At 42.5% G+C, this 27,119-nt stretch overlaps 1 protein-coding gene across 1 annotated transcript in view; it reads left to right on the top strand.

Annotated features, from left to right (window-relative positions):
- Positions 1-27,119, top strand: part of RPAP1 (RNA polymerase II associated protein 1) — a 128,432-nt gene that overhangs the window by 88,222 nt on the left and 13,091 nt on the right. The window contains exons 15-21 of the mRNA XM_082275309.1: positions 2,050-2,229; positions 4,595-4,796; positions 5,849-5,958; positions 8,474-8,669; positions 12,039-12,188; positions 15,327-15,469; positions 20,463-21,267. Of these exons, the coding sequence (XP_082131435.1) occupies positions 2,050-2,229; positions 4,595-4,796; positions 5,849-5,958; positions 8,474-8,669; positions 12,039-12,188; positions 15,327-15,469; positions 20,463-21,267 (1,786 nt within the window). The remainder of the gene's footprint in view (positions 1-2,049; positions 2,230-4,594; positions 4,797-5,848; positions 5,959-8,473; positions 8,670-12,038; positions 12,189-15,326; positions 15,470-20,462; positions 21,268-27,119) is intronic.

Below are 27,119 nucleotides of genomic sequence, written 5' to 3' on the forward strand. Positions count from 1 at the left end.
AAGAGAAAGTGGGATTTTTGACTTACCGTAAAATCCATTTCTCTGATTTTCATTGACAGACACAGCACCCTCCCCTCTTTGGAGTTAGTTTTTTACTTCTGATGCTGCTTGTTTCAAAACAGAATACCTATAGCAGGAAGTGGGAGTATACCCCCAGGGACTGCCCCATAGGCGTGCTCAAGCTTTTCTCTGCCTAGTGTCCTACTCCTGTAGGGGGCATAACCTTAGGGTCATGAAGATGAAGAGCTGTGTCTGTCATTGAACATCAGAGAAATGGATTTTACGGTCAGTCAAAAATCCCATGTTTTCCCCCCCAAAATGTTTGGTTATACTTCAAAGGTTACACTTTTCGTAAGAACGTAATTTTTTCTCAATATGCTGCAAAATTTTTTGCCTGGAATTTCTGCAGATAACAGCACTTCCAGTCGAGACCGACAATGGTTAGCCACTGCTTAACAAATAGCAGCAGCATTGTTGGTCGTCTTCAGAGCCCCTTAACCACTTAAGCCCCAGCCCTATTTCGGACACTTTTTGTTTACAAGTTTAAATCAGTATTTTTTCCTAGAAAACTACTTAGAACCCCCAAACATTATATATATTTTTTTAGCAAAGACTCTGGAGAATAAAATGTCGGTCATTGTAATATTTTTTATCACGCGGTATTTGCGCAGCGGTCTTTAAAGCGCCATTTTTTTGGAAAATTTTTGAAAAATCACATTTCACTAATTTTAAAAAATACTAAACAGTAAAGTTAGCCCATTTTTTTTGTATATTGTGAAAGAACATGTCACGCCGAGTAAATAGATACCCAACATGTTACGGTTTAAAATTGCGCCCCCCCGTGGGATCGCGACAAACTACGGTCAATAGAGATCTCAATCTGCGACGCTTTAAATTTATTTAACGGTTACCAGTTTTGAGTTACAGTGTAGCTCTTTTTTTTAAATTATTGCTCACGCTCTGGCGATCGCGGCGATACCTCACATGTGTGGTTTGAACAGCGATTTCATTTGCGGCTCGACTTCCGTATACGTTTTTTTTTGTGCGCGAGCTAACGGTGACGGGGGCGGCTAAATTTTTTTTTTTCCCATTTATTTTATTTATTTTTTTAACTTTATTAAAGTTTTAAAAAAAAAAAAAAATCTGATAACTTTTATTGCTGTCACAAGCAATGTAAACATCCCTTGTGACACCAATATGTAGTGACAGGTACACTTTATGGAGGGATCGAGGGTCTAAAAGACCCTAGACCCCTCCACTACACTTCACTGTATGCAAAACGCCGAAAACGGCATTTTTGCATACAGCCGTTTTTCAAATTTGCCGCCTTTTGCAGCACAGTAACCCGGAAGTGACGTCATGGACGCCGCCTCCGGGTTACGTCATCGGAGAACCGATCGATGCCGTTTCCGGCATTCATCGGGACTCCATCCAGCCGGCGGACGTGCCGGCTGGGTGCTCGGGGCTCCCGGTGGAACGGGAGCCCCGGGCAAAGCCGCGGGAGGGGGGGGGACGTCCCCTCCCGCCCCCCCGGGTACCGATCGATCGGCTCCCGAGCCGCATCGGTCGGTACCGACGGAAAGCCAACCGTCGGCTCTAAACCACGGTACCGGGATGGTGCCTCTAGCTAGAGGCATCATCCCGGTACACTACCGCAAAGTTTACCGACGTAGACCTACGTTAGTATGCGGTAAGTGGTTAAATTGGCTGTTGGGCTACTTATCAGATCTGTGCTTACAACCTGCTGACCTGAAAGGCAACCCAGTCAGCGACTGAAAGAGTGCACGTGGCAGGCTGACAACGCTGCTGCTAATTGTGAGGCAGTGGCTTAGCGCCGATACCTTAAATTGCATTCTCCTTCAGAAAATTGTCAGTGCCAGGTATATTGTATATTAGGAGTACCAAAAATGTGTTTGCTTGCTCTCTTTCTGCAGAGATGCTCTGGAAATATGAATTTGTTATAAAATATAATGAAATGGTTACTGAATATAATTACTTTTTTGCAAAAATAAAAGTAAAATGTATGTTTTGATGCTCCTTGTCTTTCAGAGAGCTGTACCCAGCTGTGATGAGAATTCTCCAGTCCCTGTCCAGCATAATTGCCTCCTGTAAAGGAAACAGTTCCTCTGCAGCCCTCTCCATTCAGCGGGCAGCTGCTGTAGTTACCCTGCTCAGTCATGTGACTCAGACAGCGGGCTGTACTGCAGAGCTTGAAGCAAAGCTGCACAGGTAAGAAAATGGTAGATTTTATTTTTATGTAGGGAACAATTGATCTTCCCATACAGTACAACCATTTTTTTTTTTTTTTTTTAAGGGGGGATGGAGCCTTTTTCTAACAGGAACTGAAATTTGCTATAGGAAATACCTCCATTTTTTTTTTTTGTATTTTCCCAATCTCTTGTAGAATACCCTTGTATGTCTACTTTTATATTTTAATATAAAGACCACAACCTTTGTCTGAATTCTTGCACATTAACTTATTTTTTTTTTTTTTTTTTTTTTAGTTTTTAAAGAAAACATATACTAAGGTATTATGAAGCCTACTATTGCCCATCTCTCTAAAAATGCTGCACACAACGTTTTGTTACTTTCATGCATATAATGCATGAAATAAAAAAAACCTTCAGCCTTTAAAACCATTTTAAGCCTGTGATCATGACCAACACAAATACTCTTGTAACAAAAACGTCCACTCTCTGACCACCTAAATGAATTATACTTTATATAAAATATATATATGAAGCAACTGCTAGCACATCTTTTTGCAAAAATTGCAATTTAAAGGATGTAAAACTGGTTCAGTGCTACTACATCTAGTGACTATATCACTACATCAACCCATGGCTATATCACTACATCAACCCATGACTATATCACTACATCAACCCATGGCTATATCACTACATCAACCCATGACTATATCACTACATCAACCCATGGCTATATCACTACATCAACCCATGGCTATATCACTACATCAACCCATGGCTATATCACTACATCAACCCATGGCTATATCACTACATCAACCCGTGACTATATCACTACATCAACCCGTGACTATATCACTACATCAACCCGTGACTATATCACTACATCAACCCATGACTATATCACTACATCAACCCATGACTAGATCACTACATCAACCCATGGCTATATCACTACATCAACCCATGACTATATCACTACATCAACCCATGACTATATCACTACATCAACCCATGACTATATCACTACATCAACCCATGACTATATCACTACATCAACCCATGACTAGATCACTACATCAACCCATGACTAGATCACTACATCAACCCATGGCTAGATCACTACATCAACCCATGGCTAGATCACTACATCAACCCATGGCTATATCACTACATCAACCCATGACTATATCACTACATCAACCCATGACTATATCACTACATCAACCCATGACTATATCACTACATCAACCCATGACTATATCACTACATCAACCCATGACTATATCACTACATCAACCCATGACTATATCACTACATCAACCCATGACTATATCACTACATCAACCCATGACTATAATGATATACTATAATTTTGTGTGTTCATAAAGGCAAAGAGTAATACAAATAAATGTGAAAAAACAAACATTCCTCTTGGTAACCTGGGCTTTAAAATCACACAGTCCTCTTTAGAAAACTGTATGCTACCTCCAAGTGCTTTTGTAAATATGTGTAAATGCCAAACTAATTATTTCTGAGTTTTCCCCTTTCCATAATGGCCTAACCCTTACTGCTTTTTATGAACCTGCTGACTTTCTCTTGGTTGAGAGGTCTATAAGTGGGGGTTTTAGCCCAACATGGGTAGAGGGCAGACTTACAAAGAATTGGTTTGGCATTTGCTGCTATTCACATTATATCACATACACCAAAAGGATTCTGTTGCTTCTGTAGGACTATTTTATAGCTCAGGTCGGGTTCACTGCAGGGAAAGATTGTTTTTTTTTTTTTTTTCAGCAACCAGTGATATTCATACTTTCAACTGTCAGGTTCCATTACAGGTTTGAACCTGACCTTAGGCTACATTCACACCTGAGTGTAGCGTTTTCATGCGTTTTTACAGCGATTTTACAGCGATTTTTACCGCGTTTTATAGGCGTTTTTACAGGCGTTTTTTGTGCAGGCGTTTTTAGATTGAATAGAGACCAATGGAAAACGCCTGTAATCTGCCCAAAAAGAAGCTCAAGTACTTTTTTGAGCGTTGGGCGTTTTGCTCACGGCGTCAAAACGCTCAGATGTGAACAGGGGCCATTGAAATGAATAGGATTTGTCTTGTTGGGCGTTTTGAGAGCTGATCCTAGAGCAGAAAAACTCCCCCAAAACGCCCCAAATGCCTACATGTGAACGGAGCCTTAGGAGCAACACAGACAGTCCATCTTACAGACACAGACCACTATAGCTTTTCTGTTTGTTGAGGAAAAGTATTTGCCATACTCTTTGCTACAGTCCACAGACTCCACACTAACACCTCCTACAATTTTTATGAAACTGTCATCTGTAGCCAATGTTGCCCCAAATTAAAACATGTGTAACTTGTGGACTTGCAGCACTCCTGTGGACTCCGAACCTCAGATTCCTCCACCTGGAGTATCATGGGATAATGTCGCTGGATTACGACCCATAGTGGAAGGATATTTGAGTACATGTCTGCAAGAAATTGGAAATGCCAGCACTTGGGACTTGCTTCAGCCACTTACCCTTTCATCCATCAACTTTCTTGCATCATACTATGAGGCTGCTAGCTGGCAGGTGAGAGCTAATAATCGCTTGCATTGATTTGTTTTTGGAAAGAAACTGATAAGACACATATGAACATTTTTTTTTAGTTTGGAAAAAGTGATTTTGAAGAGCATCCTGTTTAAGCATTTAAAATTTGTTAAAAAAAGTCTCTACTATAATATTTTATTCCCTGGAATTCATAAAGATTGATTCAGACAGATTTTGAAAAAGTGTCTCTCGTGCAATCTAAAAGTAGTGCAGAATGCTCAAAATCTGTGTACCTATCTAGAACTTGTACTTGGTACATGCTGCGTCACTTTTTAGAATGCATTGAGACACCTTTCGCAAAATCTGCCTAAGCCAGTTTCTCTCTCTATACTCCAAAAGAGAGTTGGTCCTCATTAGCTACACTTTAGTAAGATACAAAAATACATTAATTGCGCCACAATGTAAAAGTGTCACATCTTAGAACTACCTAAATTTTGTTGCACGAATCGATGGCAAAACCGAAAGTGTTGCATATGCTTCATCAATTTGCTATAGTACATTAACAAGAGCGATTACTGCCAGAAAAGGGGCACAACAGCACTACAGAATGTTTGAGATTTAACCTCCCCTTCTTTCCATGTGACACAGCAGCAGGAGTGTAAGGTAAACCACCATAATGGGGACACAGGAAGTAAGAAAAAAAACCTGGTAAGAGGATCTAACCCTTCAGCCCAACCCTAAACAGCGAGTTTTGGCTGGAGTTGGTCTTCAATAGAAAGTGCCAATATTGTCTATGCCAGAGACATCTTAGATGTTATTATTTTTGTGTAGAAAAAAAAACAAAATGAATGTTTCTTAGAATAATTGACAGTTGATGGGTCACACTGCATGTTCCTAGCTTCTCTACCTGTTCCAGTGGCTGTAAAGAGACAAATACATTTGGCTTGGTTACCATGATGCACATTTATTTCATTTTTTTAAAGCCCAGATATCCCATGTTTTGCAGTGTATAGTGCTACAATTTGCAGTTTTTTTTACAGCTTTTGTACATCAGTATAAATCTGTCCTGACAGTGACCTGTTTTTTCTTTGCAGCCCTCTCTGAATAGTGTTTTGTGCAATGAGGAAATAGAAAAGTTGACAGAAACTGTTCTGCTGCCTTTACTATATCAGCCATCTGTGGAGTCTATGTGGGACTTACTCAGGTAAAGTTTTCCTTAGGGTTTTTTGGATTCAAAGCCTAATGTGTGTGTGTGTGTGTGTGTGTGTGTGTGTGTGTGTATATATATATGTATATATATATATATATATATATATGCACTAGAGTGGGAAGAGTCCCTCAGACAAGGACGGCAAGAACACCTAACAGATTTTCGAAAAAAGTGTTTATACTTCTGTCTATGTCCCTATTTTGAGTCCACTCCCTTTCTATCCCCTCTGCATTGGGGACAAAAACCGTAATAAAATAAGGCAAGTACACATACATTTTAAGCTGGGTCAGACTGGTGTAAAATCAACACAAGAAAAAATATTTCTTGTTGGCAAGGAAATGTTATATATAAACATTTTTCATGTGACTTTAAATGCGGCAAAATATTTTAGTTGATGTGTGAGGTCAGGACTCTTTGCAGGCCAGTCAAGTTCCTCCACCCTAAACTCGCTCATGCACTGGTCCAAATCATATGGTGGAGGGAGGATTATGGTGTGGGGTTGTTTTTCAGGGGTTGGGCTTGGCCCCTTAGTTCCAGTGAAGGGAACTCTTAAGGCGTCAGCAAACCAAGACATTTTGGACAATTTCATGCTCCCAACTTTGTGGAAACAGTTTGGGGATGGCCCCTACCTGTTCCAACATGACTGTGCGTCAGTGCACAAAACAAGGTCCATAAAGGCATGGATGAGCAAGTTTGGGGTGGAGGAAGTTGACTGACCTGGACAGAGTCTTGACTTCAACCCAATAGAACACCTTTGGGATGAATTACAGTGGAGACTGTGAGCCAGGCCTTCTCGTCCACATTAGTGCCTCACCTCACAAATGCGCTTCTGGAAGAATGGTCAAACATTCCCATAGACACACTCCTAATCCTTGTGGACAGCCTTCCAAGAAGAGTTGAAGCTGTTGTAAGCTGCAAAGTTTGGGCAAACTCAATATTGAACCCTATGGGCTAAGAATGGGATGCCATTAAAGTTCATGTGCGTGGAAAGGCAGGCGTCCGAATGCTTTTGCTAATATTGTGTGTGTGATATATATATATATATATGCACTGCTCAAAAAAGTTAAAGGAACACTGGGAAAAATATGCTGGATATCCATACTGATATGGACTGGGTAATGTGTTAAAAAGGAAAGGATGCCACATCGTTTTATGAAAATATAAATAATCACCTTACAGAGGGCTGAATTCAAAGACACCCTGAAAATCAAAGTGCAAAAATGATGTGGCAGGCTAGTCCATTTTGCTGAAGTTTTATTGCAGCAACTCAAAATATTACTTAGTAATCTGTATGGCCCCCACGTGCTTGTATGCATGCCTGACAATGTTGGTGCATGCTCCTAATGAGAAGAGGGATGGTGTCCTGGGGTATTTCCTCCCAGATCTGGACCAGGGCATCACTGAGCTCCTGAACAGACTGAGGGTGCAACCTGGCGGTGTCGGATGGACCGAAACATAATGTCCCAGAGGTGTTCTAATGGATTTAGGCCAGGCGAACGTGGGGGCCATTCAATGGTATCAATTCCTTATTTCTCCAGGAACTGGCTGCATACTCTCGCCACATGAGGCCGAGCATTGTCGTGCACCAAGAGGAACCCAGGACACTGCACCAGTGTAGGGTCTGACAATGGTTCGAAGGATTTCACCCCAATATCTAATAGCAGTCAGGGTGCCATTGTCTAGCCTGTAGAGGTCTGTGCGTCCCTCCATAGATATGCCTCCCCAGACCATCATTGACCCAACACCAAACCAGTACTGCTGAATGATACAGGCAGCATAACATTCTCCACAGCTTCTCCAGACCCGTACATTTTGTACGGCTCTGGCAGTGCTCATCCTGTTCTTCCTTGATCAAAGGAGCAGATATTGGTCCTGCTAATGGGTTAAGGACATTTTATGGCCCTGTCCAGCTCTCCTAGAGTAACTGCCTGTCTCCTAGAATATCATCCATGCTCTTGAGACTGTGCTGGGAGACACAGCAAACCTTCTGGCAATGGCACGTATTGATGTGCCATCCTGGAGGAGTTGGACTGCCTTTGCACCCCCTATAGGGTCCAGGTATCGCCACATGCTACCAGTAGTGACACTGACCCTAGCCAAATGCAAAACAGTCAGAAAAGAAGAGTAGGGAAAAATGTCAGTGGCCTCTACCTGTAAAAGCATTCCTATTTTGGAGGTTGTCTCGTTGTTGCCCATCCAGTGCACCTGTTGTTAATTTCATAAACACCAAAGCAGCTGAAACTGATTAACAACCCCCTCTGCTACTTAACTGACCAGATTAATATCCCAGGAGGTTTATTGATATTTACTGATTACAAACTGTTCCTTTATTTTTATTTTGAGATATATATATATATATATATATATATATATATATTCAAATGATCCTTTATGTTCTTTGCATCACATTACTAGTCATGAAAATGTTCAAATAATTTGTTCCATATCTTGTTTGAATTGTGCCTAATATATATCTTTTTGTCTTTCACTATAAATCTTATGCTATCAGGTCTTGCTCTGCTGTGTGTAACCCTCTTACCTGCTCCCCTCTCCCGGAGTCTGTCAGCAGCATTGTGACCTTAAGTTGTGCTGGAGGGAAACCACCACTTAGCCTGCCTGGGAAAAAGTCCCCGTTCCCTATACTGACTGCTGTGCTGAACCTTGTCTGCAGTATCTGCAATATCCACAAGGGGCTGGTCAACAAGGTGAGCTCATCAGAATAAACCGACATTGGTGGTAAGGTGGATCAGTGAGTCTTGCCTCACACTGATGCGGTGCTGGATTTGTAGTGATTCCTATGCATTTCACCACAGCATAAATGCACTCCATTCATGTGAAACTCTGCGGGTGTCAATCAGCGGGTCCAGCGGCGGCAATGTCCCCAGGGCACCCATAATGGAGACGGAATGGCGGTCTGCCGATGTAAACATGGAAAACCGCTGTTCTGTCAGTAATTAACACAGGGATCCTGTGTTCCTCCTATTTAGGAACACCGGTCTCTGTGTTCATCCAGCAAGCCCATCCACCACACAGAAAGCACCCCCTATAGGCACAATTAACCCTTTGATTACGCCTGGTATTAACCCCTTTCCTGCCAGTGTCATTCATTAGTACAGTAATCGTGCATATTTTTAGCACTGATTTCTGTAGTAATGTCACTGGTTCCCCCTAAAAGTGTCAAAAATGTCAGATAGTGGTCCGGTTTGTCCGCCGTAATTTCGCAGTCCCACTAAAAATCGCTCATCGCCGCTATTAATAGTAAAAAAAAAAAAAATAAATAAATAAAAATTATATAAATCTTTCCCCTAGTTTGTAAACGCGATAACTTTTGCCCATACCCATTAACATACATTTATTGGGATTTGTTTTTACCAAAAATATGTGGCAGAATACATATTGGCCTAAAATGATGAATAAATTTGATTTTTTAATTTTTCCTATTGGGAATATTTTATAGCAGTAAGTAAAAAATGGTTTTTTTTTTTTCAGAATTGTCGCTCTTTTTTTGTTTATAGCGCAAAAAATAAAAATCGCAGAGGTGATCAAGTACCACCAAAAGAAAGCTCTATTTGTGGGGGAAAAAGGGACATCAATTTTATTTGGGTACAGCGTCGCATGACCGCTCAGTTGTCAGTTAAAGTAACGCAGTGCCGTATCGCAAAGAATGGCCTGGTCATTAAGGGGGTAAATCCTTTCAGTCCAGAAGTGGTTAAGTAATAACACCCCAAAAACAGGTTCCTGAATCAGATCACATGGGTGTGAACACATCCCAGTTTGACAAAAAAGATGCCTGAACTTTTTTTGCGCGTGTGCTGTGCGATTTGAGCCATACAAAATAAATGGGCTTTATCGCACTGCAAGAAAAATCGCATGTGATTTTGAAATGGAATGCTTTTCAATTCCTGTCACATGCAGTTTTCCGCACCGCATCGGTGTGAACAAGCACAGAGACTTTTGCAGAGGGAAGGTTTTAAAACCATTCTTCAGGTGTGTTTCACATAAAACAATGAACATTCATGTAAATGCAAAACAGTTACTCTTCACAATAGAATATTTGGACAAAGGTAATATCTTATTGAAGAAATATTTAACATGTATGGTTAATGAGTATGTGAACTATTTACTTAGTTTTGGATAAAATGGGGAAGTTTTAGAACATGTTCGGTATTTTTTATTGCTGTCTTTGTGTTCGCTTCGAGGATTCACTTTCTCGGTTTGTCCTGGTGACAGTTTTCTTTGGTATAGAAAGTTATGGGAAATCCATAATTTTGAGTTGCTGCAGGAAAAAGGTGAGAGGAAATCTTCCAGTGGGAAAACCTAATCTGGAAATCTCCTCTACCTCCTGCTCGGTCACTTGGACAGAAAGTGAAGGGTAATTTCCCCAAAAAGAAATAGAAAAAACTGTGTTCTTAACCATTGCCCACTCAATCTAAAGCTAAAATTGATTTGGCTTTACAATACTTTGTTAGAACATAAAACATTGTATGCTATTATTGTGGGTATGCTGAAATATTGCTCCGTTATATAAACTTGAAGAACACCTGTCATGAAAGAAATAATATGTCTGCAACTGATGACCTTTGGAAAATGCTAGTAGTCGGTCTTTATGCTGACCCCCTGCCTTCAGTTCTTTGTGGTTGGCTGACCCAGAACAAGCATGTCATTCAGGAAAGTCAGATGTCCTTTTCTGGGGTCATCATAACATGCAGATAATTTTTTTTTGAGAGGTCAACACTCACTGTCAGTCTCTATGGTTCTCTTATGACACGTTTTAAAGGGAATTTATCAGAACAGAAATATGTAATTGCTGAGCGGTCCTTGTTATCCTTTCTTGACTGCTTTGTGAGAAGCTGACCTGAAACAAACTTGTAGATATCAAGTGTCCTGACCCCAGATATACACATACTTGTTCAAGGCCAGTGCCTGACCTAGTGGTGAAGGAAGGATGAAGATAACAGCCCTGCCGCTTGTACTATTTAAATGGCAGCTATTCTATATTTTGATCTGACTGCTTTAAGGACCTATTTGTTGTGTTAATGTGCAAGGTACCACAGTGCACCATGCATGCATTAGTGCGTTGCAGTGCCATTCGTTTTCAATGACACTTCTGTGCACAAAGCAACACACAGTAACACTCTAAAACATTGTATATGTCTAATTTTTAGTCAGTTGTGGTGTGTTTACAGCCCACTCAAATGATTAGGCTGCAAAGGCTCTATGCATGAAGGTTAAAAAAAAAAAAAACCTTCTGTGTGCAGAGCCCCCCCCTTAGACTTACCTGAGCCCTATCGCTATCCAGCGATGTGCATGAGAGCTTCGCTCACTGGGGACTCATGAGCCAATGAAGAGAGAGAGGGGATGGAGCAGAGCTGCAGCTCTGTGAATGGACACACAGAGCAGCGGCTCGGGAGCCAGCCTGCTTAGGTGCCCCCAAAGCATGCTGCTTGCTCTAGTGGCACTCGGCAACAGGGAAGGACAGGGAATGTCAACAGGAGGCCCAAGAATAGGAGGATTGGGGCTGCTCTGTGCAAAACCACTTTAAAGTGAATGTAAAGTCTTGTTTTATTTATTTATTTATTTTTAATAAACATGTTATACTTACCTGCCCTGTGCAGTGGTTTTGCACAGAGCGGCCCATATCCTCCTCTTCTAGGGTCCCAGTACTCCTGGCTCCTCTCTCCTGTTGGACGCCCCCACTGCAAGCACTTCACAATGGGGGCACCCAAGCAGGCACGCTCCCGATCAGTGGCTCTGTGTCTATTCACACACGGAGCTTTGGTGCTGCCCTGCCCCCCCCGTCTCCTGATATGCTCACTGGCTGTGATTGACAGCAGTGGGAGCCAATGGCTCTCGCTGCTGCCAAAAGCCAGCCAGGAGTGCGAGTCTTGGGAGAGGCAAGGCTCTCGTGAACATCACTGGATCGATAGGCGGCTCAGGAAAGTATAAGGGGCGCTGACGGGGCTGCTGCACACACAAGGTTTTTTACCTTCATGCATAAAAAAAAAATTAAGTAAAATAATGTGATTCTTTTAAGGTAGTGATGCATTTCTACTTTTTTTTTTCCTGTTGTGTAGTTCTTCTTCATTTTTAAATACAAAAGTCTACAAAATTATTTGCTTAAGACAACTGAATCTTCAACACCAGCAGTGACTTCTTCATCCAACTGGCTCCTGCGTCATGAATATCACTTCCAGTATTGCATGTTATCGCTGCTGTACAAAGCGGTAAATTGTGTGTTTTTTTTTTTTTTAGTTTAGTGTTTTCCAATCACTTGTTTGGTATATGTCTGTTTTACTAATTTCTGGTCTTGTCATAACTGTTTTCAAGTGACAGCTTTATATTTCTAGTGGACCTTGGTCTAAATCCAGTAGAAATTATTAAAACATGCAGTTCCTTGTATGGCTCATGTTGGACTGTTTCTAAATGTGGACTGTGAGGAGACAAAAGAGAGAGTGCACCAGGAGGGAGAGTGGGATGCCTTTTTCTCTTAAATTTTTATGATGACATAAAGTTTTTGTTGTCTCAAAGTCTAACTAAAGGCAAAACAGTTTTTTTCATAGTTACATAGTTAGTGAGGTTGAAAAAAGACAACAGTCCATCCAGTTCAACCTATGATGTGTGTGTGTGTGTTTGCTTTTAACCGTACATTGTATACCCCTGTATGTTGTGGTCTCTTTTCATTTTGGATAGTGTAAGGGAGGGTTTTTACCCCTGTCAGTTTTTTTGCCATCTGTGTCTCCCTTCACTTCCTGTCCCATAGCCAAAACTGTTGAGAGGAGGGAATCCCTGGTTGTCTCCCACTTTGGAAATTCCCCAAATTTTCCAGGGTTACCAGAAAGCATCCCAATTGGAAGATTTCCCCTCTTAAGCTGCCCATGCATTATACAATTTTCTTATTCAATTTCCTTTAGATTTACCCTTAACTGTGTATAGTGCAAGTGCCTGCCTGACTGCAGTCAAATTAAAAGTGTGTAGCACCCTCCTAGTCAGGTGCTAGGTAAGAGAGTGTAGTTTTTGTCTCTCTCTGCTTACCAGAAGAGCAGCAGGTAAAACATATGTGCACTCTGCTTATCAGAGAGCAGGATTGATAGTCAGGTCTGCTCAGTGTGCCCAGTGTGTGATTCACCTGGTCTCAGGGAGTCTCCCCAGCTTATCCAATGGGGAGGCATGTTGGAGGCTGGAGGAAAACCGACCAGTGACACACAGGCTTTTAGTACTGTCCCAGGGGTTGGCACAAATAGTGGTGCATTATGAGACAGGGTATAAAAAGCCAGGGGCACATGAGGTAGAGGTCTTGGGGCGGGAAGCTAGGTCCCAGAAGGAGGTTGGTGGCTGCCTCCTCTTCTGCAGCAGTTGGTGGTGGTCACAGGCAGTTGGCCTAATGTACCAGGGGCGTGAGACTGAACCCAGAGGTCCAGGAGAAGCGAACTACAGGAGTTGGGGCACAGCTGAATCTGGAAAACAGTGTCCATGAGTACAGAGGAACTTGCCCAGGGGTCTGCCCGGGAAAGGGGACCACTCCGGACTCCGGAGTGTAGAGTCAGTGGACGGGTGTCAGCCAACACAGAGAGAAAGGGGGTACTAGGGGAGTGCCCTGAAGAGAAATGTAATGGAAACACTTAGTTTATCTTCATTCAAGTGGCAGGATGAAACAGCGGCCTTGCCGCATTCTCAAGTTCAGAGTCCCCAGCATTGTGAATAGTTGGAGTATCCCACTCATCCCTTCTCTCATCCCAATTACAATAAAACCACAAAACCAACATCCCCTGGACTGATCTTTGACTGAGCCAAGAACTTGGAGCGATAAGTTTCTGAAACCAGTTGCTATGGGTAACCCAGGGGAATACTTAAAGTGTAATCTTCAGCGGCTCCCTAGGGGGCAGTGCTACAAGTGTTTAGGTATGGCCTTATATTATATGGATTTGGTAAATCTAAAGGAAAATTGTACAAGAGAATTGTATAATGTATGGCCAGCCTTACTATTCTGTGTGAACCCAAAATTTGGGATTTGCTTTTACTTTATAGAGTTCTCTACAGCCCTCAGAAAGAAAGTGATTCTGGGAAAGGATGGGAAAGATCGTCAAATGATTTGAAATCAGTCATTCCACTGTACAGAAAATAACCTACATTGGGGTAGATTTTAAACAAATGACTATTAGTCCAGGACTGGCCAACCCAGCACATTCATATTAGGAGCTGACCGTTTGAGACTAAAAAGTGTCAAAAAACCCAAAATGTCATTTTTGGGTGTTCGGGAAACTCTTTCAACAGCTGGGGTCATACATCTTCAATCAGAGAGAGATTCAATTCCCATGATATGTGTGCTAAGAAAAGATCTTTTCAGTACAGAAAGAACATTTGTTCTAGATCATTGAAACAAAGACCAGGCCTTCTAAAACAGTGTGCTGAAGACGGATTAATCAAAGACAGAGTTGTTGGTTGGTCACTATAACATTAGACACTTTTGCCACAGAAAACAGAATTTCTTGTACAAATATTTTATTGAAGTGTAACAGACTATATGTTAATACACGTGTCAAAAAAAAACCCAAAACAAAGAGGCTCTAAGTATATGTCCTCAACAAATGACACAGCAAGAAAGGCGATGTGTCCAGATATGCAGAGCCAAACGTTGTGTGGGAAAAGAGGGCACGCCCCCTAGTGAGGAAAGGTTAGGTTACAAATTAGGATCAGTATAGGGAGTAGCAACAAATCCGGTTAAAAAGACTATTGTATAGAGGTATGACTAGGAGGATCGGAGGGAGGTGGTGGGAGTAGGGTATTAAATGCTACACCAGGGGTCCCCCAAGAAAGCCTATGGGGGAAATTTGAGGGTAGTTGTCAATATCAGTCTGTATACATATTCCCTAAAAAGGTAGGAGGGTGGTTTGTTCTCCCATGATATCAAGGATTGGCATAGGAGAGCAGTCTAGAGGACAGAAAACAGAATTTCAAAAGGAGAATCTCATTACAAATGTAAAGCATGGTGGTGGAAATGTTAGTTTGGGGTTGCTTTGTTGTTTTATGGCCTGGGCAGCTTGCAGTCATCAAATCATCTGTTCATTCTGCTCATATCAAAGTATGTTGAAAAAGTTAATTTCCATGAGGTGTACTTAATTTTTTTTACAAGGCTATATATCTTGACTGTAAAAGTGATCTACATTAGGATGCAGTTCTCCTACCTCCATTTTATTTGTCATTATGGCTGTGGTAGAGATATTCAGTGGTATGTTCTTTTGGTGTGGAGCTAATGTTGTTTCTGTAGATAAAAGGGAAACAACATTTATGGAAAATTGGTTATCTTTTGAGAATGAAAGCTATATTATTCTGTTACATTTATTCAAAATACGTTTCCTTCATAGGCATCTATGTCTCCAGAGCAATCCCATTATGCTTTGATTTTCCACACCGTCTCACTGAACTTGCTGAGTCGACTCTTACCAGGCAGTGAGCACTTGGCTCATAGGATCCTTACTACTTTTGCATTCAATCCTGTTTTTATGCCGTAAGTACTTTCTATCCAATGTGCATTTTATATTTTTTCATTTTGAAAAGGGTAAGCGGGGGTTTTAACCCCTATTCGTTTTTTTTGCCATCTGTGTCCCATTCTGGAGATTTTCTAATCACTTCCTGTCCCATAGCCAAACGGAGTGAGAGTAATGCCCCGTACACACACGTTCAGATAATCGGACGACTTATCCTTCGCATTTTGTTGCATGATGATAACATTGAATTCAACAATGCGTACAAACCGTATGATTTTTGTCGTACGATTCTGGAAAAGCTTCCTGGTTGCTTAGTTACATATCAGATGGTGCAAAACAAAAACAATGGCAGCCAGGCTTTTTCCATGCTATTTTAGTGTTTCTGAGCATGCGCGGTCTTTGTCGATCGATTTTTAGCGGACGCATAGTGTACTGATGAAACGATTGTCGTTCACGAGGCTGTCGTACGACAGAAGTTTTCCTGTTTGTCCCTTCGGATTTTGTTGGATGAACTGTCGTGATCGGCTGTCGAAAGCTGTGTACTAACGATCAGATTATCGTGCGAACAGGTCGAAAGTGAGTTTTGTCGTACGATTATAGGAACGTGTGTACGGGGCATAACACCTCCAAAGTGAGGTACCACCTTGTTGTCACCAGGGTCGCCAGAACTATTTTCCCTGTTGGAACATTTTCCCTCCTTTAAAGTTCTGGGGACAACCTAAAATTTGGCATTTTCTTTCACGTTCAGTGATAACAGTAAACCTGACAAATAGAGAGGATGAATCTCCCTAAAGGGGGGTGCACACTGCAATTAAAAAAGCGGTATTCTAATCCCACTCCACTCTATCCAAAACTAAAAAAAATAGTTTTGTTATACCTTAGTCTAAAATGTGTTCCATGCATCAGATCCCATTGTGTAGGTACACTAAGGCCCCTTTCACACCGCTTCGTTCCTGCTCAGCGGAGGATCGATCCGCCGATGCCCCGCTGAGCAGGCGGATGACAGCTCCGTCTCTGCTCTGTGTGCAGAGACGGAAATGTCTGATCCCCACTCTCCTCTATGGGGGAATCGGATGAGAACGGACCGCCTGTACATTCTCATCCGATCCGCCAGACGGATGGAAAATAGGGTTTCCATCCGTCCGGATTTGACGGACAGGATCGGATGTCAGCGAACATGTCTCCGCTGACATCCGCTGCCCCATAGGGATGCATGGGTCATCTGTTCAGATCCGCCTGAAAAACTGACAGGCAAATCTGAACATTCCGCATGTGTGAAAGGGGCCTAAGCCAGTTCTGCCCGGCTCACAGCGCTTCACTTCTTCCACATTTTGTTATGTTACAGCCTTATTCCAAAATGGATTAAACTCATTATTTTCCTCAAAATACTACAAACAATAGCCCATAATGACAATGTGAAAGACATTTTGTTTGATATCTTTGCAAATTTATTAAAACAAAAAACTAAAAAAAAAAAAAAAAATCACATTTACAGCCTTTGCCATGACACTCAAAATTCAGCACAGGTGCATCTTGTTTCCACTGATCATCCTTCAGATGTTTTATTCAACTTGATTGGAGCCCTCCGGTGGTAAATTCAATTGATTGGACATGATTTGGAAAGGCAAACACCGGTCTATATAAGGTCGCACAGTTAACAGTGCATGTCAGAGCACAAACCAAGCTATGAAGTCCAAGGAATTGTCTGTAGACCTCCAAGACAGGATTGTATTGAGGCACAGATCTTGGAAAGGGTACAGAAAACTTTCTGCAGCATTGAAGGTCCCAAACGAGCCCAGTGGCCTCCATCATCCGTAAATGGAAGAAGTTTGGAACCACCAGGACTCTTTCTGGAGCAGGCCACCCTGCCAAACTGAGCAATCGGAGGAGAATGGCCTTAGTCTGGGAGGTGATCAAGAACCAGATGGTCACTCTGACAGAGCTCAAGCATTTCTCTGTGGAAAGAGGAGAACCTACCAGAAAAATAACCATCTCTGCAGCACTCTACCAATCAGGCCTGTATGGTAGAGTGGCCAGACGGAAGCCACTCCTCAGTAAAACAGCCCGCCTGGAGTTTGCCAAAAGGCTCCTGAAGGACTCTCAGACCATGAGAAACAACATTTTCTGGTCTGATGAAACAAAGATTGAACTCTTTGGCCTGAATGGCAAGCATCATGTCTGGAGGAAACCAGGCACCACTCATCACCTGGCCAATACCATTCCTACATTGAAGCATAAAAGGGAATGTACTCTGCGCTAGGAAAGTGAAGGTAAGGTGAGTAGACTGCGGCCTCCCAAATCTATAGCCCCAAAGCTATGTGTAAATGGTAAAAGGGAAGGGGGATGGCGCTGTCTACTAATAAACTAAAGATGGGTAAGCAAATAATGGTGTAGTGAAAGCTATGATAAAATACCAATATAAATTAATAAATGAATAAAATAGTTGGAAAATATTGTGGGTGGCAATGGATGTATAACAAATGTACGAATAAATGGATGCAGATAAATGTAAGAAAATATACACAATCTAAAAAACCTGAGTGATCACACAGTGATGTAAAAATATTAAATACTATAAAGTGCTAAGTGACAACAAGTATCCTTGAAAAAATATTAAGGTGCTCACATAGGTATCCAAAAATAGTAAGATAGATAAGGTGCAACGTGACAGTAGAGGATTTAAAATGTGCTAAAAATGACAGTAAAACGGTCCTAAGGATGGTGGTAATATACTAAGGTGACACAGTGCACATGTAAGTATCCAATAGATGGTATATATCAATACATATACAACAAAGTGACCGGTGCACAAATGCTAATCAAAAACATTGGCTCGGTGTCAGCAAATGAGAACAGTCCATATATGTGACAACTCTTCATGCAGCAATGGTAAAGGTGACCCCGTGGTGGGTAATGGGGTGAGGTGCTTGGTGGCCCCTATGGTAGGTAGCAAACTCACCAGAGATACCCACCCCACACAGGGGTATAAAGCGGGTATAGAAGTAATTCCAGGGGAGATCCCTCAGGTAGGTCCTATTTCCCTCAGGTATCCTGAAGTAAGGATGTGCTGGGAGATCCCTGTAGGGCTCCGGAGGGGTCAAGGGGTTCCTCTAAAGGATGTCCAGGGGTCTTGTAGGATATAACCTCAGATAATCCAGGGGTATCAGCCAGTAATTATTTATAATATTTTTTCAAGGATACTTGTTGTCACTGAGCACTTTATAGTATTTAATATTTTGTATTTACATCACTGCGTGATCACTCATGATTTTTTAGATTGTGTATATTTTCTTACATTTATCCGCATCCATTTATTCGTACATTTGTTATACATCCATTGCCACCCACAATATTTTCCCACTATTTTATTAATTTATTCATTTATATTGGTATTTTATCATAGCTTTCACTACACCATTATTTGCCTACATTGAAGTATGCCTGGTGGCAGCATCATGCTATGGGGATGTTTTTCAGCGGCAGGAAATGGGAGATTAGTCAGGAATGAGTTAAAGATGAATGCAGCAATGTACAGAGACATCCTTGATAAAAACCTACTCCTGAGCAATTTGGACCTCCAACTGGGGCTAAGGTTCATCTCCCACCAGGACCCTAAGCACACAGCCAAGATTACAAACAAGTGGCTACGGGACAACTCTGAATGTCCTTGAGTGGCCCAGCCAGAGCCCATACTTGGACCCGATTAAACATCTCTGGAAAGATCTGAAAATGACTGTGCACCAATGCTCCCTATCCAATCTGATGGAACTTGAGAGGTCCTGCAAAGAAGAGTGGGAGAAACTGCCCAAAAATAGATGTGCCAAGCTTGTAACATCATACTTACAAAGGCTTGAGGCTGTAATTGGTGCCAAAGGTGCTTCAACAAAGTATTGATCAAAGGCTGTGAATACTTATGTACATGGGATTTTTTTCGTTTTTATTTTTAATGCATTTGCAAAGATTTTCAACAAGCTTCTTTCACATTGTCATTATGGGGGATTGTCTGTAGAATTTTGAGGAAAATAATGAATTTAATCCATTTTGGAATAAGGTTGCTACATAACAAAATGTGGAAAAAGTAAAGTGCTGTGAATACTTTCAGGATGCCCTGTATACCTAGTGAATGGATTGGCCTCTGGTGATACACAGAGATTAAACAAATCCTCTACGTAAGTTGTACCTTTCTTCTCTACACTCGTTAAAAATGCTGATTTTTTTTTCGTTAAAGCTTGCAGAGCTGCCAAAAAAAGGGGGGGGGGGCAAAGCGCTGAAGTTACACTCTGAAGAGCGCAGTGAGGAGAGCTCTGAGAGCTGATTGGAGGGATGGAGGGAAGGGACACTACACACCCCTTCAACACAGCTAACAGGAACAGAGCTTAGGCTGTCTATCATCTGGTGGTCCCTTCCCTGTCACCTTTTTCTCTTGATGTCAGGAAAAATTGTCTGATAGCAGAGGAATGAAGCAGCAGACAAAAATGACACTTGTGGGGTTGATTTACTAAAACTCAAGGGTGCAAAATTTGGTGCAGCTGTGCATGGTAGCCAATCAGCTTCTATGTTCAAGTACACATTATAGAGGGATATGCTTTGTTCATATTTAATGTCTGAGGTTTACAACCACTTTAAGTACAAGAGGCATGTGAAATCTTACTTGAATCTTAGTGTGTTTTGTGTATTTCTTTTTAATATGTGCAGTAATCCAGCATGAAACAGCTCCCTCCCTCCCCTTTGTGTACTAGTTTCCTGTAGTAAAGGCCTGTCACTGCTGCTCTATCTCCCTTTGCAGGGTGACTAGTCTTGTTCCTTAGACACAAAAACGCGCTATTTATATTTTTTGTGACCTGTTGAGGAATATCTTTAGATGTATAATTTTTCAGCCTCGAGTTCAGCTTTTTAACTTTTCTTTATTTAATGTAGAGAGATTTTTAGATGTTTTAACAGTGCCAAATAGACCACTTTTTGGCACAAGTGACATTTGAAAGGTATAGTTCATTTATCTCTTGTTCTTCACAGAGAGGGAAGTACTGGAGGTCCACAAGCAGCTGATTTATCTGATATTTTACATATTACATCTGAAGGCAATCCAACAACCCCTGGATCAGCTGCTGTGGCTTCAGAGTCTCCAAGTCGTGGTGTTCTGCTGGAACAAGCCTTTAAAGACCTCCCTTCCATACAAAGCTGCTACTTGACTCATTTTGCTCACATGGAACAAGCCCTCAATCACTCCAGGGCCATCTATCAGGAAAGGACTTGTTTTGTTCAATCTGCCATGTTACCTGAAGCCAGAGGTCCCATTCTGCCATTTGATTGGCCATTTCTTCCATTGATCAATCTTTACAACAACGTGACTAATGCAGAGGCAAAAGGGAGGATAGTGAATAGTCTCGCTCCTGATCTGGTTAACAGAGTCACAAGGAACTTACAGTGGATCCTTCTTTTGGAAACTTGGCGTCCTGTATGCTTACAGTGTGTTACCCCTGCCGCGAAGCTGGCAAGATTAGCTTGTGTCTTTCTGACAGGTAGTGACCTTTTTTTGGAAGCGCCTGTTCATGCATACATGGCAGCACTTACTGTTCTTTATAGTCAGCCTAAGCACATGGAGTCATTAAAGCTTGACGTGCCTCTGCCTGGGCTTGCTTCATTCTATGATTTCTACATGGACCTCTTGGAGCAGTTTGAAGGCGTTTCATTTGGCGACCCCTTGTTTGGAACGTTTGTGCTTCTTCCACTGCAGAGACGTTTTAATGTCCAACTTAAACAGGCCCTGTTTGGAGAACATGTCAACAGTCTGAGGTCCCTGTATGTACCCCTGAAGGAGGTAAGACCAGCAAGTTGGGGCCATTATCTGAAAATCTGTTTGAAAACCTTGTTAAGCTGACTGTAAATGGTAAAGTTTAATTGTACAATTACTTTTAGATCTACCAACAACTGCTATACAAAGTCCTGGATATACATTAACCACTTAAGCCCCAGCACTATTTCGGACACTTTTTGTTTACAAGTTAAAATCAGTAGTTTTTCCTAGAAAACTACTTGAAACCCCCAAACATTATATATATTTTTTTAGCAAAGACTCTGGAGAATAAAATGTCGGTCATTGCAATATTTTTTGTCACGCTGTATTTGCGCAGCAGTCTTTAAAACGCCATTATTTTGTAAAATTTTTGAAAAATCACATTTCACTGCATTTAAAAAATACTAAACAGTAAAGTTAGCCCATTTTTTTTTTTGTATATTGTGAAAGATAATGTCACGCCGAGTAAATAGATACCCAACATGCTATGGTTTAAAATTGCGCACACCCGTGGGATGGCGACAAACTACGGTCAACAGAGATCTCAATAGGCGACGCTTTAAATTTTTTTAACAGTTACCAGTTTAGAGTTAGAGTGTAGCTCTTTTTTTAAAATTATTACTCATGCTCTGGCGATCACGGCGATACCTCACATGTGTGGTTTGAACAGCGATATCATTCACGGCTCGACTTCCGTATAAGTTTTTTTTTTCGTGCACAAGCGAACGGTGACGGGGGCGGCTAAAATGTTTATTTTTTTTTTCCTATTTATTTTATTTTATTTTTTAACTTTATTACAGGTTTTAAAAAAAAATAAAAATCTGATCACTTTTATTGCTGTCACAAGCAATGTAAACATCCCTTGTGACACCAATATGCAGTGACAGGTACTTTTTATGGGGGGATCGAGGGTCTAAAAGACCCTAGACCCCTCCACTACACTTCCATGTATGCAAAACGCCGAAAACAGCGTTTTTGCATACAGCCGTTTTTTAAATTTGCCGCCTTTTGCAGCAGAGTAACCCGGAAGTAACGTCATGGACGCCGCCTCCGGGTTACATCATCGAAGACCCGATCAAAGCCGTTTCCGGCTTTGATTGGGACTCCATCCAGCCAGGGGACGCGCGGCTGGGTGCTCGGGGCTCCCGGTGGGACGGGAGCCCAGAGCAAAGTCGCGGGAGGGGGGGGGGAACGCCCCCTCCCGTTCACCCGGGTAACGATCAAGCGGCTCCCGAGCCGCATCGGTCGTTACTGACTGAAAGCCGACCTTCGGCTGTAAACCATGGTACCGGGATGGTGCCTCTAGCTAGAGGAATCATCCCGGTATAATACCGCAAAGTCTGCCGACGTAGATCTACGTCAGTTTGCGGTAAGTGGTTAAATAGGTTTTTAGGTAGACCCTCCCAATATACAGTTTTGTTAAATCTAGAGAAAATTGTATTAGCCTTGTATTATGCCTAGCTGAAGATCTCATGATAATCTCACAGGATTAACACCTCCATATATTTCTCTCCGTATTCGTTTTAATCGGTCCTCTGTTTTACCATGTTTACTTCTCCTCCTAGTGTCAGGCCTTTTCTTTTTCAGTACAATCCTATTCCAACATGAACATGACCTTTATAAGGGCAGCTCTGTTGTCTGTTATTTAGTAGGGCTGCACTCTCCCAGTGTTATATCCAGGATTGAACAGTCAAATTCACAGCCCAGGCCTGTAAAGTGCAGCACACAGCCAGGTGATGTGATAGGCACCTACGCCAACTTCACCTTTTTCCCCAGAATAGTGCCTGAGCTAAGTGTCCACATTGGTTTGGTGCAGACCTGCCCTGAACTCTCTCATGCTCTAAAATGCAACTAGGCTCAGATAGTGAACACCACTCAGATCCAAGCACCTACCTGTTCTACTTAAATAAATAGGCCACTAATTTCCAGAGGGCCCTAGTGCAGCCAATATTTGGAATGCAGGGGTTAGAAAATTCATGAGATTAGCACATCTACATGTCTATACGTGTGAAAACTCTAAAAATGTTTATTTTTTTTCCCTACATCTTCTACGAAAAGTTTATGCATTGGTCATACACAAAGGTATGACTGAGTGTTTCTGCAGTTGTGCCTTCATTGGGGGCACTCCAGACGTGGACCTGTTGGCGTTGCATCTACTGTATAGTGCTGTGGTTTGTGGCCTGCTCTCAGGACCCTCTGACGGGTGCAATGGTGGCACCATGGGTTCTGTCATGGGCAAGCACATGCGCTAGGTTCAACTTGAACAATGCCGTGGAGTTTAGCACGGTCACCTGCTCACGGCTGCCGCCGGCATGGTCGTGTGTGCGTGTTTACGGATGGGCCAAGGTCAGTATCAGCTGTGGTCTGCCTTTCCTCCTCCCAAATTGCTGCCAAGAATTTTTTCGCAGGATCGAGGCGGAAGGGATTCCAGTCTTTCTCGTGGCTCCGACGGGCCTCGCCATGCTTGGTACTCCGGCCTCGTCAGGCTGTCCGCAGACGCTCCTTGGAGAATTCCTCTCAGGGAGGAGTTATTGTCTCCAGGGCCCATCTCCCGTCTGCCTTTGCGGTCGCTGACTTTGCCGACTTGTTTGTTGAATGCCAGGTGCTGAAGGACTGGGGTTTGGCTGCTTCAGTGATTCCCACCCTGCTTGAAGCGTGGGAAGTGACTTCTAGGGTGATTTTTGTTCATCATACAAGACAGTCTTATATTGGGTTGGGTACCCCTCGCTCTTACTCGGTGGCCCGGATCTTGGCTTCCTTCAATGGGGAGTTGATCACAAGTTGGCCTTGAGTACTGTCAAGGGTCAGGTTTCGGTTTTGGCAACTTTCTTCCAAAGGCCGTTGGCCGCCTGTGCCCTGGTGCGTGACTTCTTCCAGGGGGTGCAACACTTGGTGCGTCCTTCTTGGTTGCTGTCAGGTGTCGGCGCTGGCGACATTGTCCTGTCGTTCTCCCTATATGTTGGTTCATGGTGCCAAGTGGTTCTTCATCCGGATCCATCCTTCCCTCCGAAGGTGGTTTCGGGTGTTCAGTTGCATGGGGACATTGTATTCCCATCTTGTTTCTTGAGCCCTCACATCCTAAGGAATGTGCTTTGCTTACTCTGTTTTAGAGTGTGGGCACTCAAGGTGTACTTGGCGACTACTGAGTCTTTTCGTGAGTCAGGCTCGCTCTCTGTACTTATGGATGGCCCGTGAATGGGACTGCCTGCGTCTGCTGCGTCTATTCACAGATGGATCGGACAGACGGTGGTGCAGGTTTATTCAATTGAGGGTCAGGTTCTACCTTTCACTGTTTCGGCGCGTTCTGCTCGGGCGCCTAGTGCTTCCTGGGCTTTTCGCCTTGTAGGCATCTGTGCTCCAGATAGCAAGACCTGGTAGTCTGTTCACACCTTTACCACGTTTTTTAAAGGTGAATGTGCTGGCATCTACAGATGCCTCTTTTCGGCCGCAAGGTTTTTTGCTGGCTGCTTTTTGAAGGGCTTTTGGCCTTCCTTGAGAATGTTTACTGTTTGTTTTCAGGTGGGCCTCATCTCTTGTTCTGATGAGTTCTATGTTGCCTGGTCAGCTATGTTTGGCCTTGGAGACTTGTTCTTTTCTGCTGTTCCCACCCCTCATTTTATGGCACTGCTTTGGGACGTCCCTACTGATATGAATAGATAGAGAGAACTGGATTTTTGACTTACCGTAAAATCCTTTTCTTTTAAGTTCATTGACGGACGCAGTACCCGACCCTCAATTTTGAGTTTGGTTGGTGTTACTTTTCTGACACTGCTTTGACACAAAACTGGCATCCTATGCAGGAAGAGAGAGGGTGTACCCTCCGGGACTGCCCATAGGCGTAGCCAGAACCTTTTTCTGCCTAGTGTCCTACTCCTGTAGGGGGAAGTATTACCCTACTGATATGAATCAGAGAGAACTGCGTCTGTCAATGAACTTTAGAGAAAAGGATTTTACAGTAAGTCAAAAACCCAGTTTTTTTCATTACATTAATGCAAGCCTTTATGAGCCAAATCATTCATTTTTTTGCTGACCCTGATCAGAGGTCACAAGCATGCTTCTGTTCCCTCTCCTGCAGATTCTATATCTGATTTCCCTGCAGCTTCCGAGCCATCTGCCACAGAGACTTTGAGGCTTAGTTGCTCCAGTCCTTGACTGATGAGCTTACACCTGAAGAGTCCCAGACTTTTTCTATTACATATAAGGTAAAGGAGACCATTTTGGCTCTAATCGATGCAGTGCACACCACTTGGAAACTAGAGCATCAGCCTCTTGCTTCTACAATGCTTTTTCTAGTCTTGGGTAATTTAAAACTCGTAAAACATTCCCTTGGTCACTACTTTTCCAACTTATTCTCTATGGAGATTGGAAACTTTTTCCTAAACGCTTATTAGCCTTTTATGCATTTGATGAGGATTTTATGCAGAAGTGGTCTACTACCACTGTGGATTGGGTCTGATTGGTCAAAATCTCTGTAAAGACTGATCTTGTGCTTATAGAACATGTGGAGCAGATTGCAGTAGCATCAGTTTCATCTGTGGGAGGTTTGCTGGAAAACTCCCATCTCATCCCTCGCATTTGTGTCATGTCTGGACTGCAGAACCCTTGTGTAAAAAGTGTGTGACCTTTGAGGGACATCATCTCCTTGGGCCAGCTTCTGGAAACCTCATCAGAGATGCTACTGATTGCAAGAACAACTGTCTTCCCCGGCAGTTTATTCCTTGGGTTTCTTATGCAAAGTATTTTCCCTCTTTTTACATTAGGAAACATCTTTTTGCTTTTTGCACACCCTCGACCCCCAAAGCTTCCTTTCCACCCACGAGTCCTGGCACTCAGTTTGCCTAATCCTTAGATAAGCCACCTTCTTGAAGGTGCGCCCCCACTTTCCAGTGGGGGAATGGTTGGTAGCCTGCCGATGCTTGAACATCTTTTCTCAGATGCTTAGGTGCAGGAGGTGTTTTCCAGGGCTACACTGTTTTGTGTCCTGCGCCTTCGTTAAATTTTCACCTCCATTATTTCTAGGGTTTTACTCCAACCTGTTCACTGTTCCCAAAGCCCAGAGGGGACATTCACCCCATTGTGGATCTCAACACTCTAAATATCTTTATTCAGGTACAAAAAGTGTGCATGGAATCTACCAAATCTGTCATCCCCTCCTTTCACCCTTTAGACTTTTAGGCTTCTGTGGACTTTAGTGATTTTTACTTGTCCTGTCTTTCCTGCACATTAGTGATTTCTGCAATATATACATAATACGGAATGGGACTTTGAATAGAGTTACCCAGAACAGCAAACATTTGTATAAAATATATCTCATTATTAAATACAGATGATTGCTGCACTTTGCTATGCTCTACCAGTTTGTGGCCCTATATGATACAAAAAAAAAATCTCACAAGGGCACTCTCAAATTCACCCACACTTCTTTATTTTATCTGCAGCAAAAAAAACAGACCATTTCACTTGCTATCTGCAAGTTTTCTCAAGGCATTCGGATAGCCACGACCTGGATTAGCACTACCTTTTTATTACATGCACACTCCATGCACTGATGTTGGAGAAAAGGTCTGGCTCCCAGTCTGTGCTTTAATTCAACCCAAAGGTGTTCTATTAGTTTGGGGTGTGGACTCTGTTCAGGCCAGTCATGTTCCTCCACCCTAAACTCGCTCATTCATCTCTTTGTGCACTGGTCCAAATCATTTGGTGGAGGGGGGATTATGGTGTGGGATTGTTTTTCATGGGTTGGGCTTGGCCCCTTAGTTACATTGAAGGGAACTCTTAAGGCATCAGCATACCAAGACATTTTAGACAATTTCATGCTCCCAACTTTGTGGGAACAGTTTGGGGATGGCCGCTTCTGTTCAACCATGACTGCGCAC

Source organism: Pelophylax lessonae (genome assembly GCF_965119305.1).
Source record: "Pelophylax lessonae genome assembly, chromosome: 13".
NCBI lineage: Eukaryota > Metazoa > Chordata > Amphibia > Anura > Ranidae > Pelophylax > Pelophylax lessonae.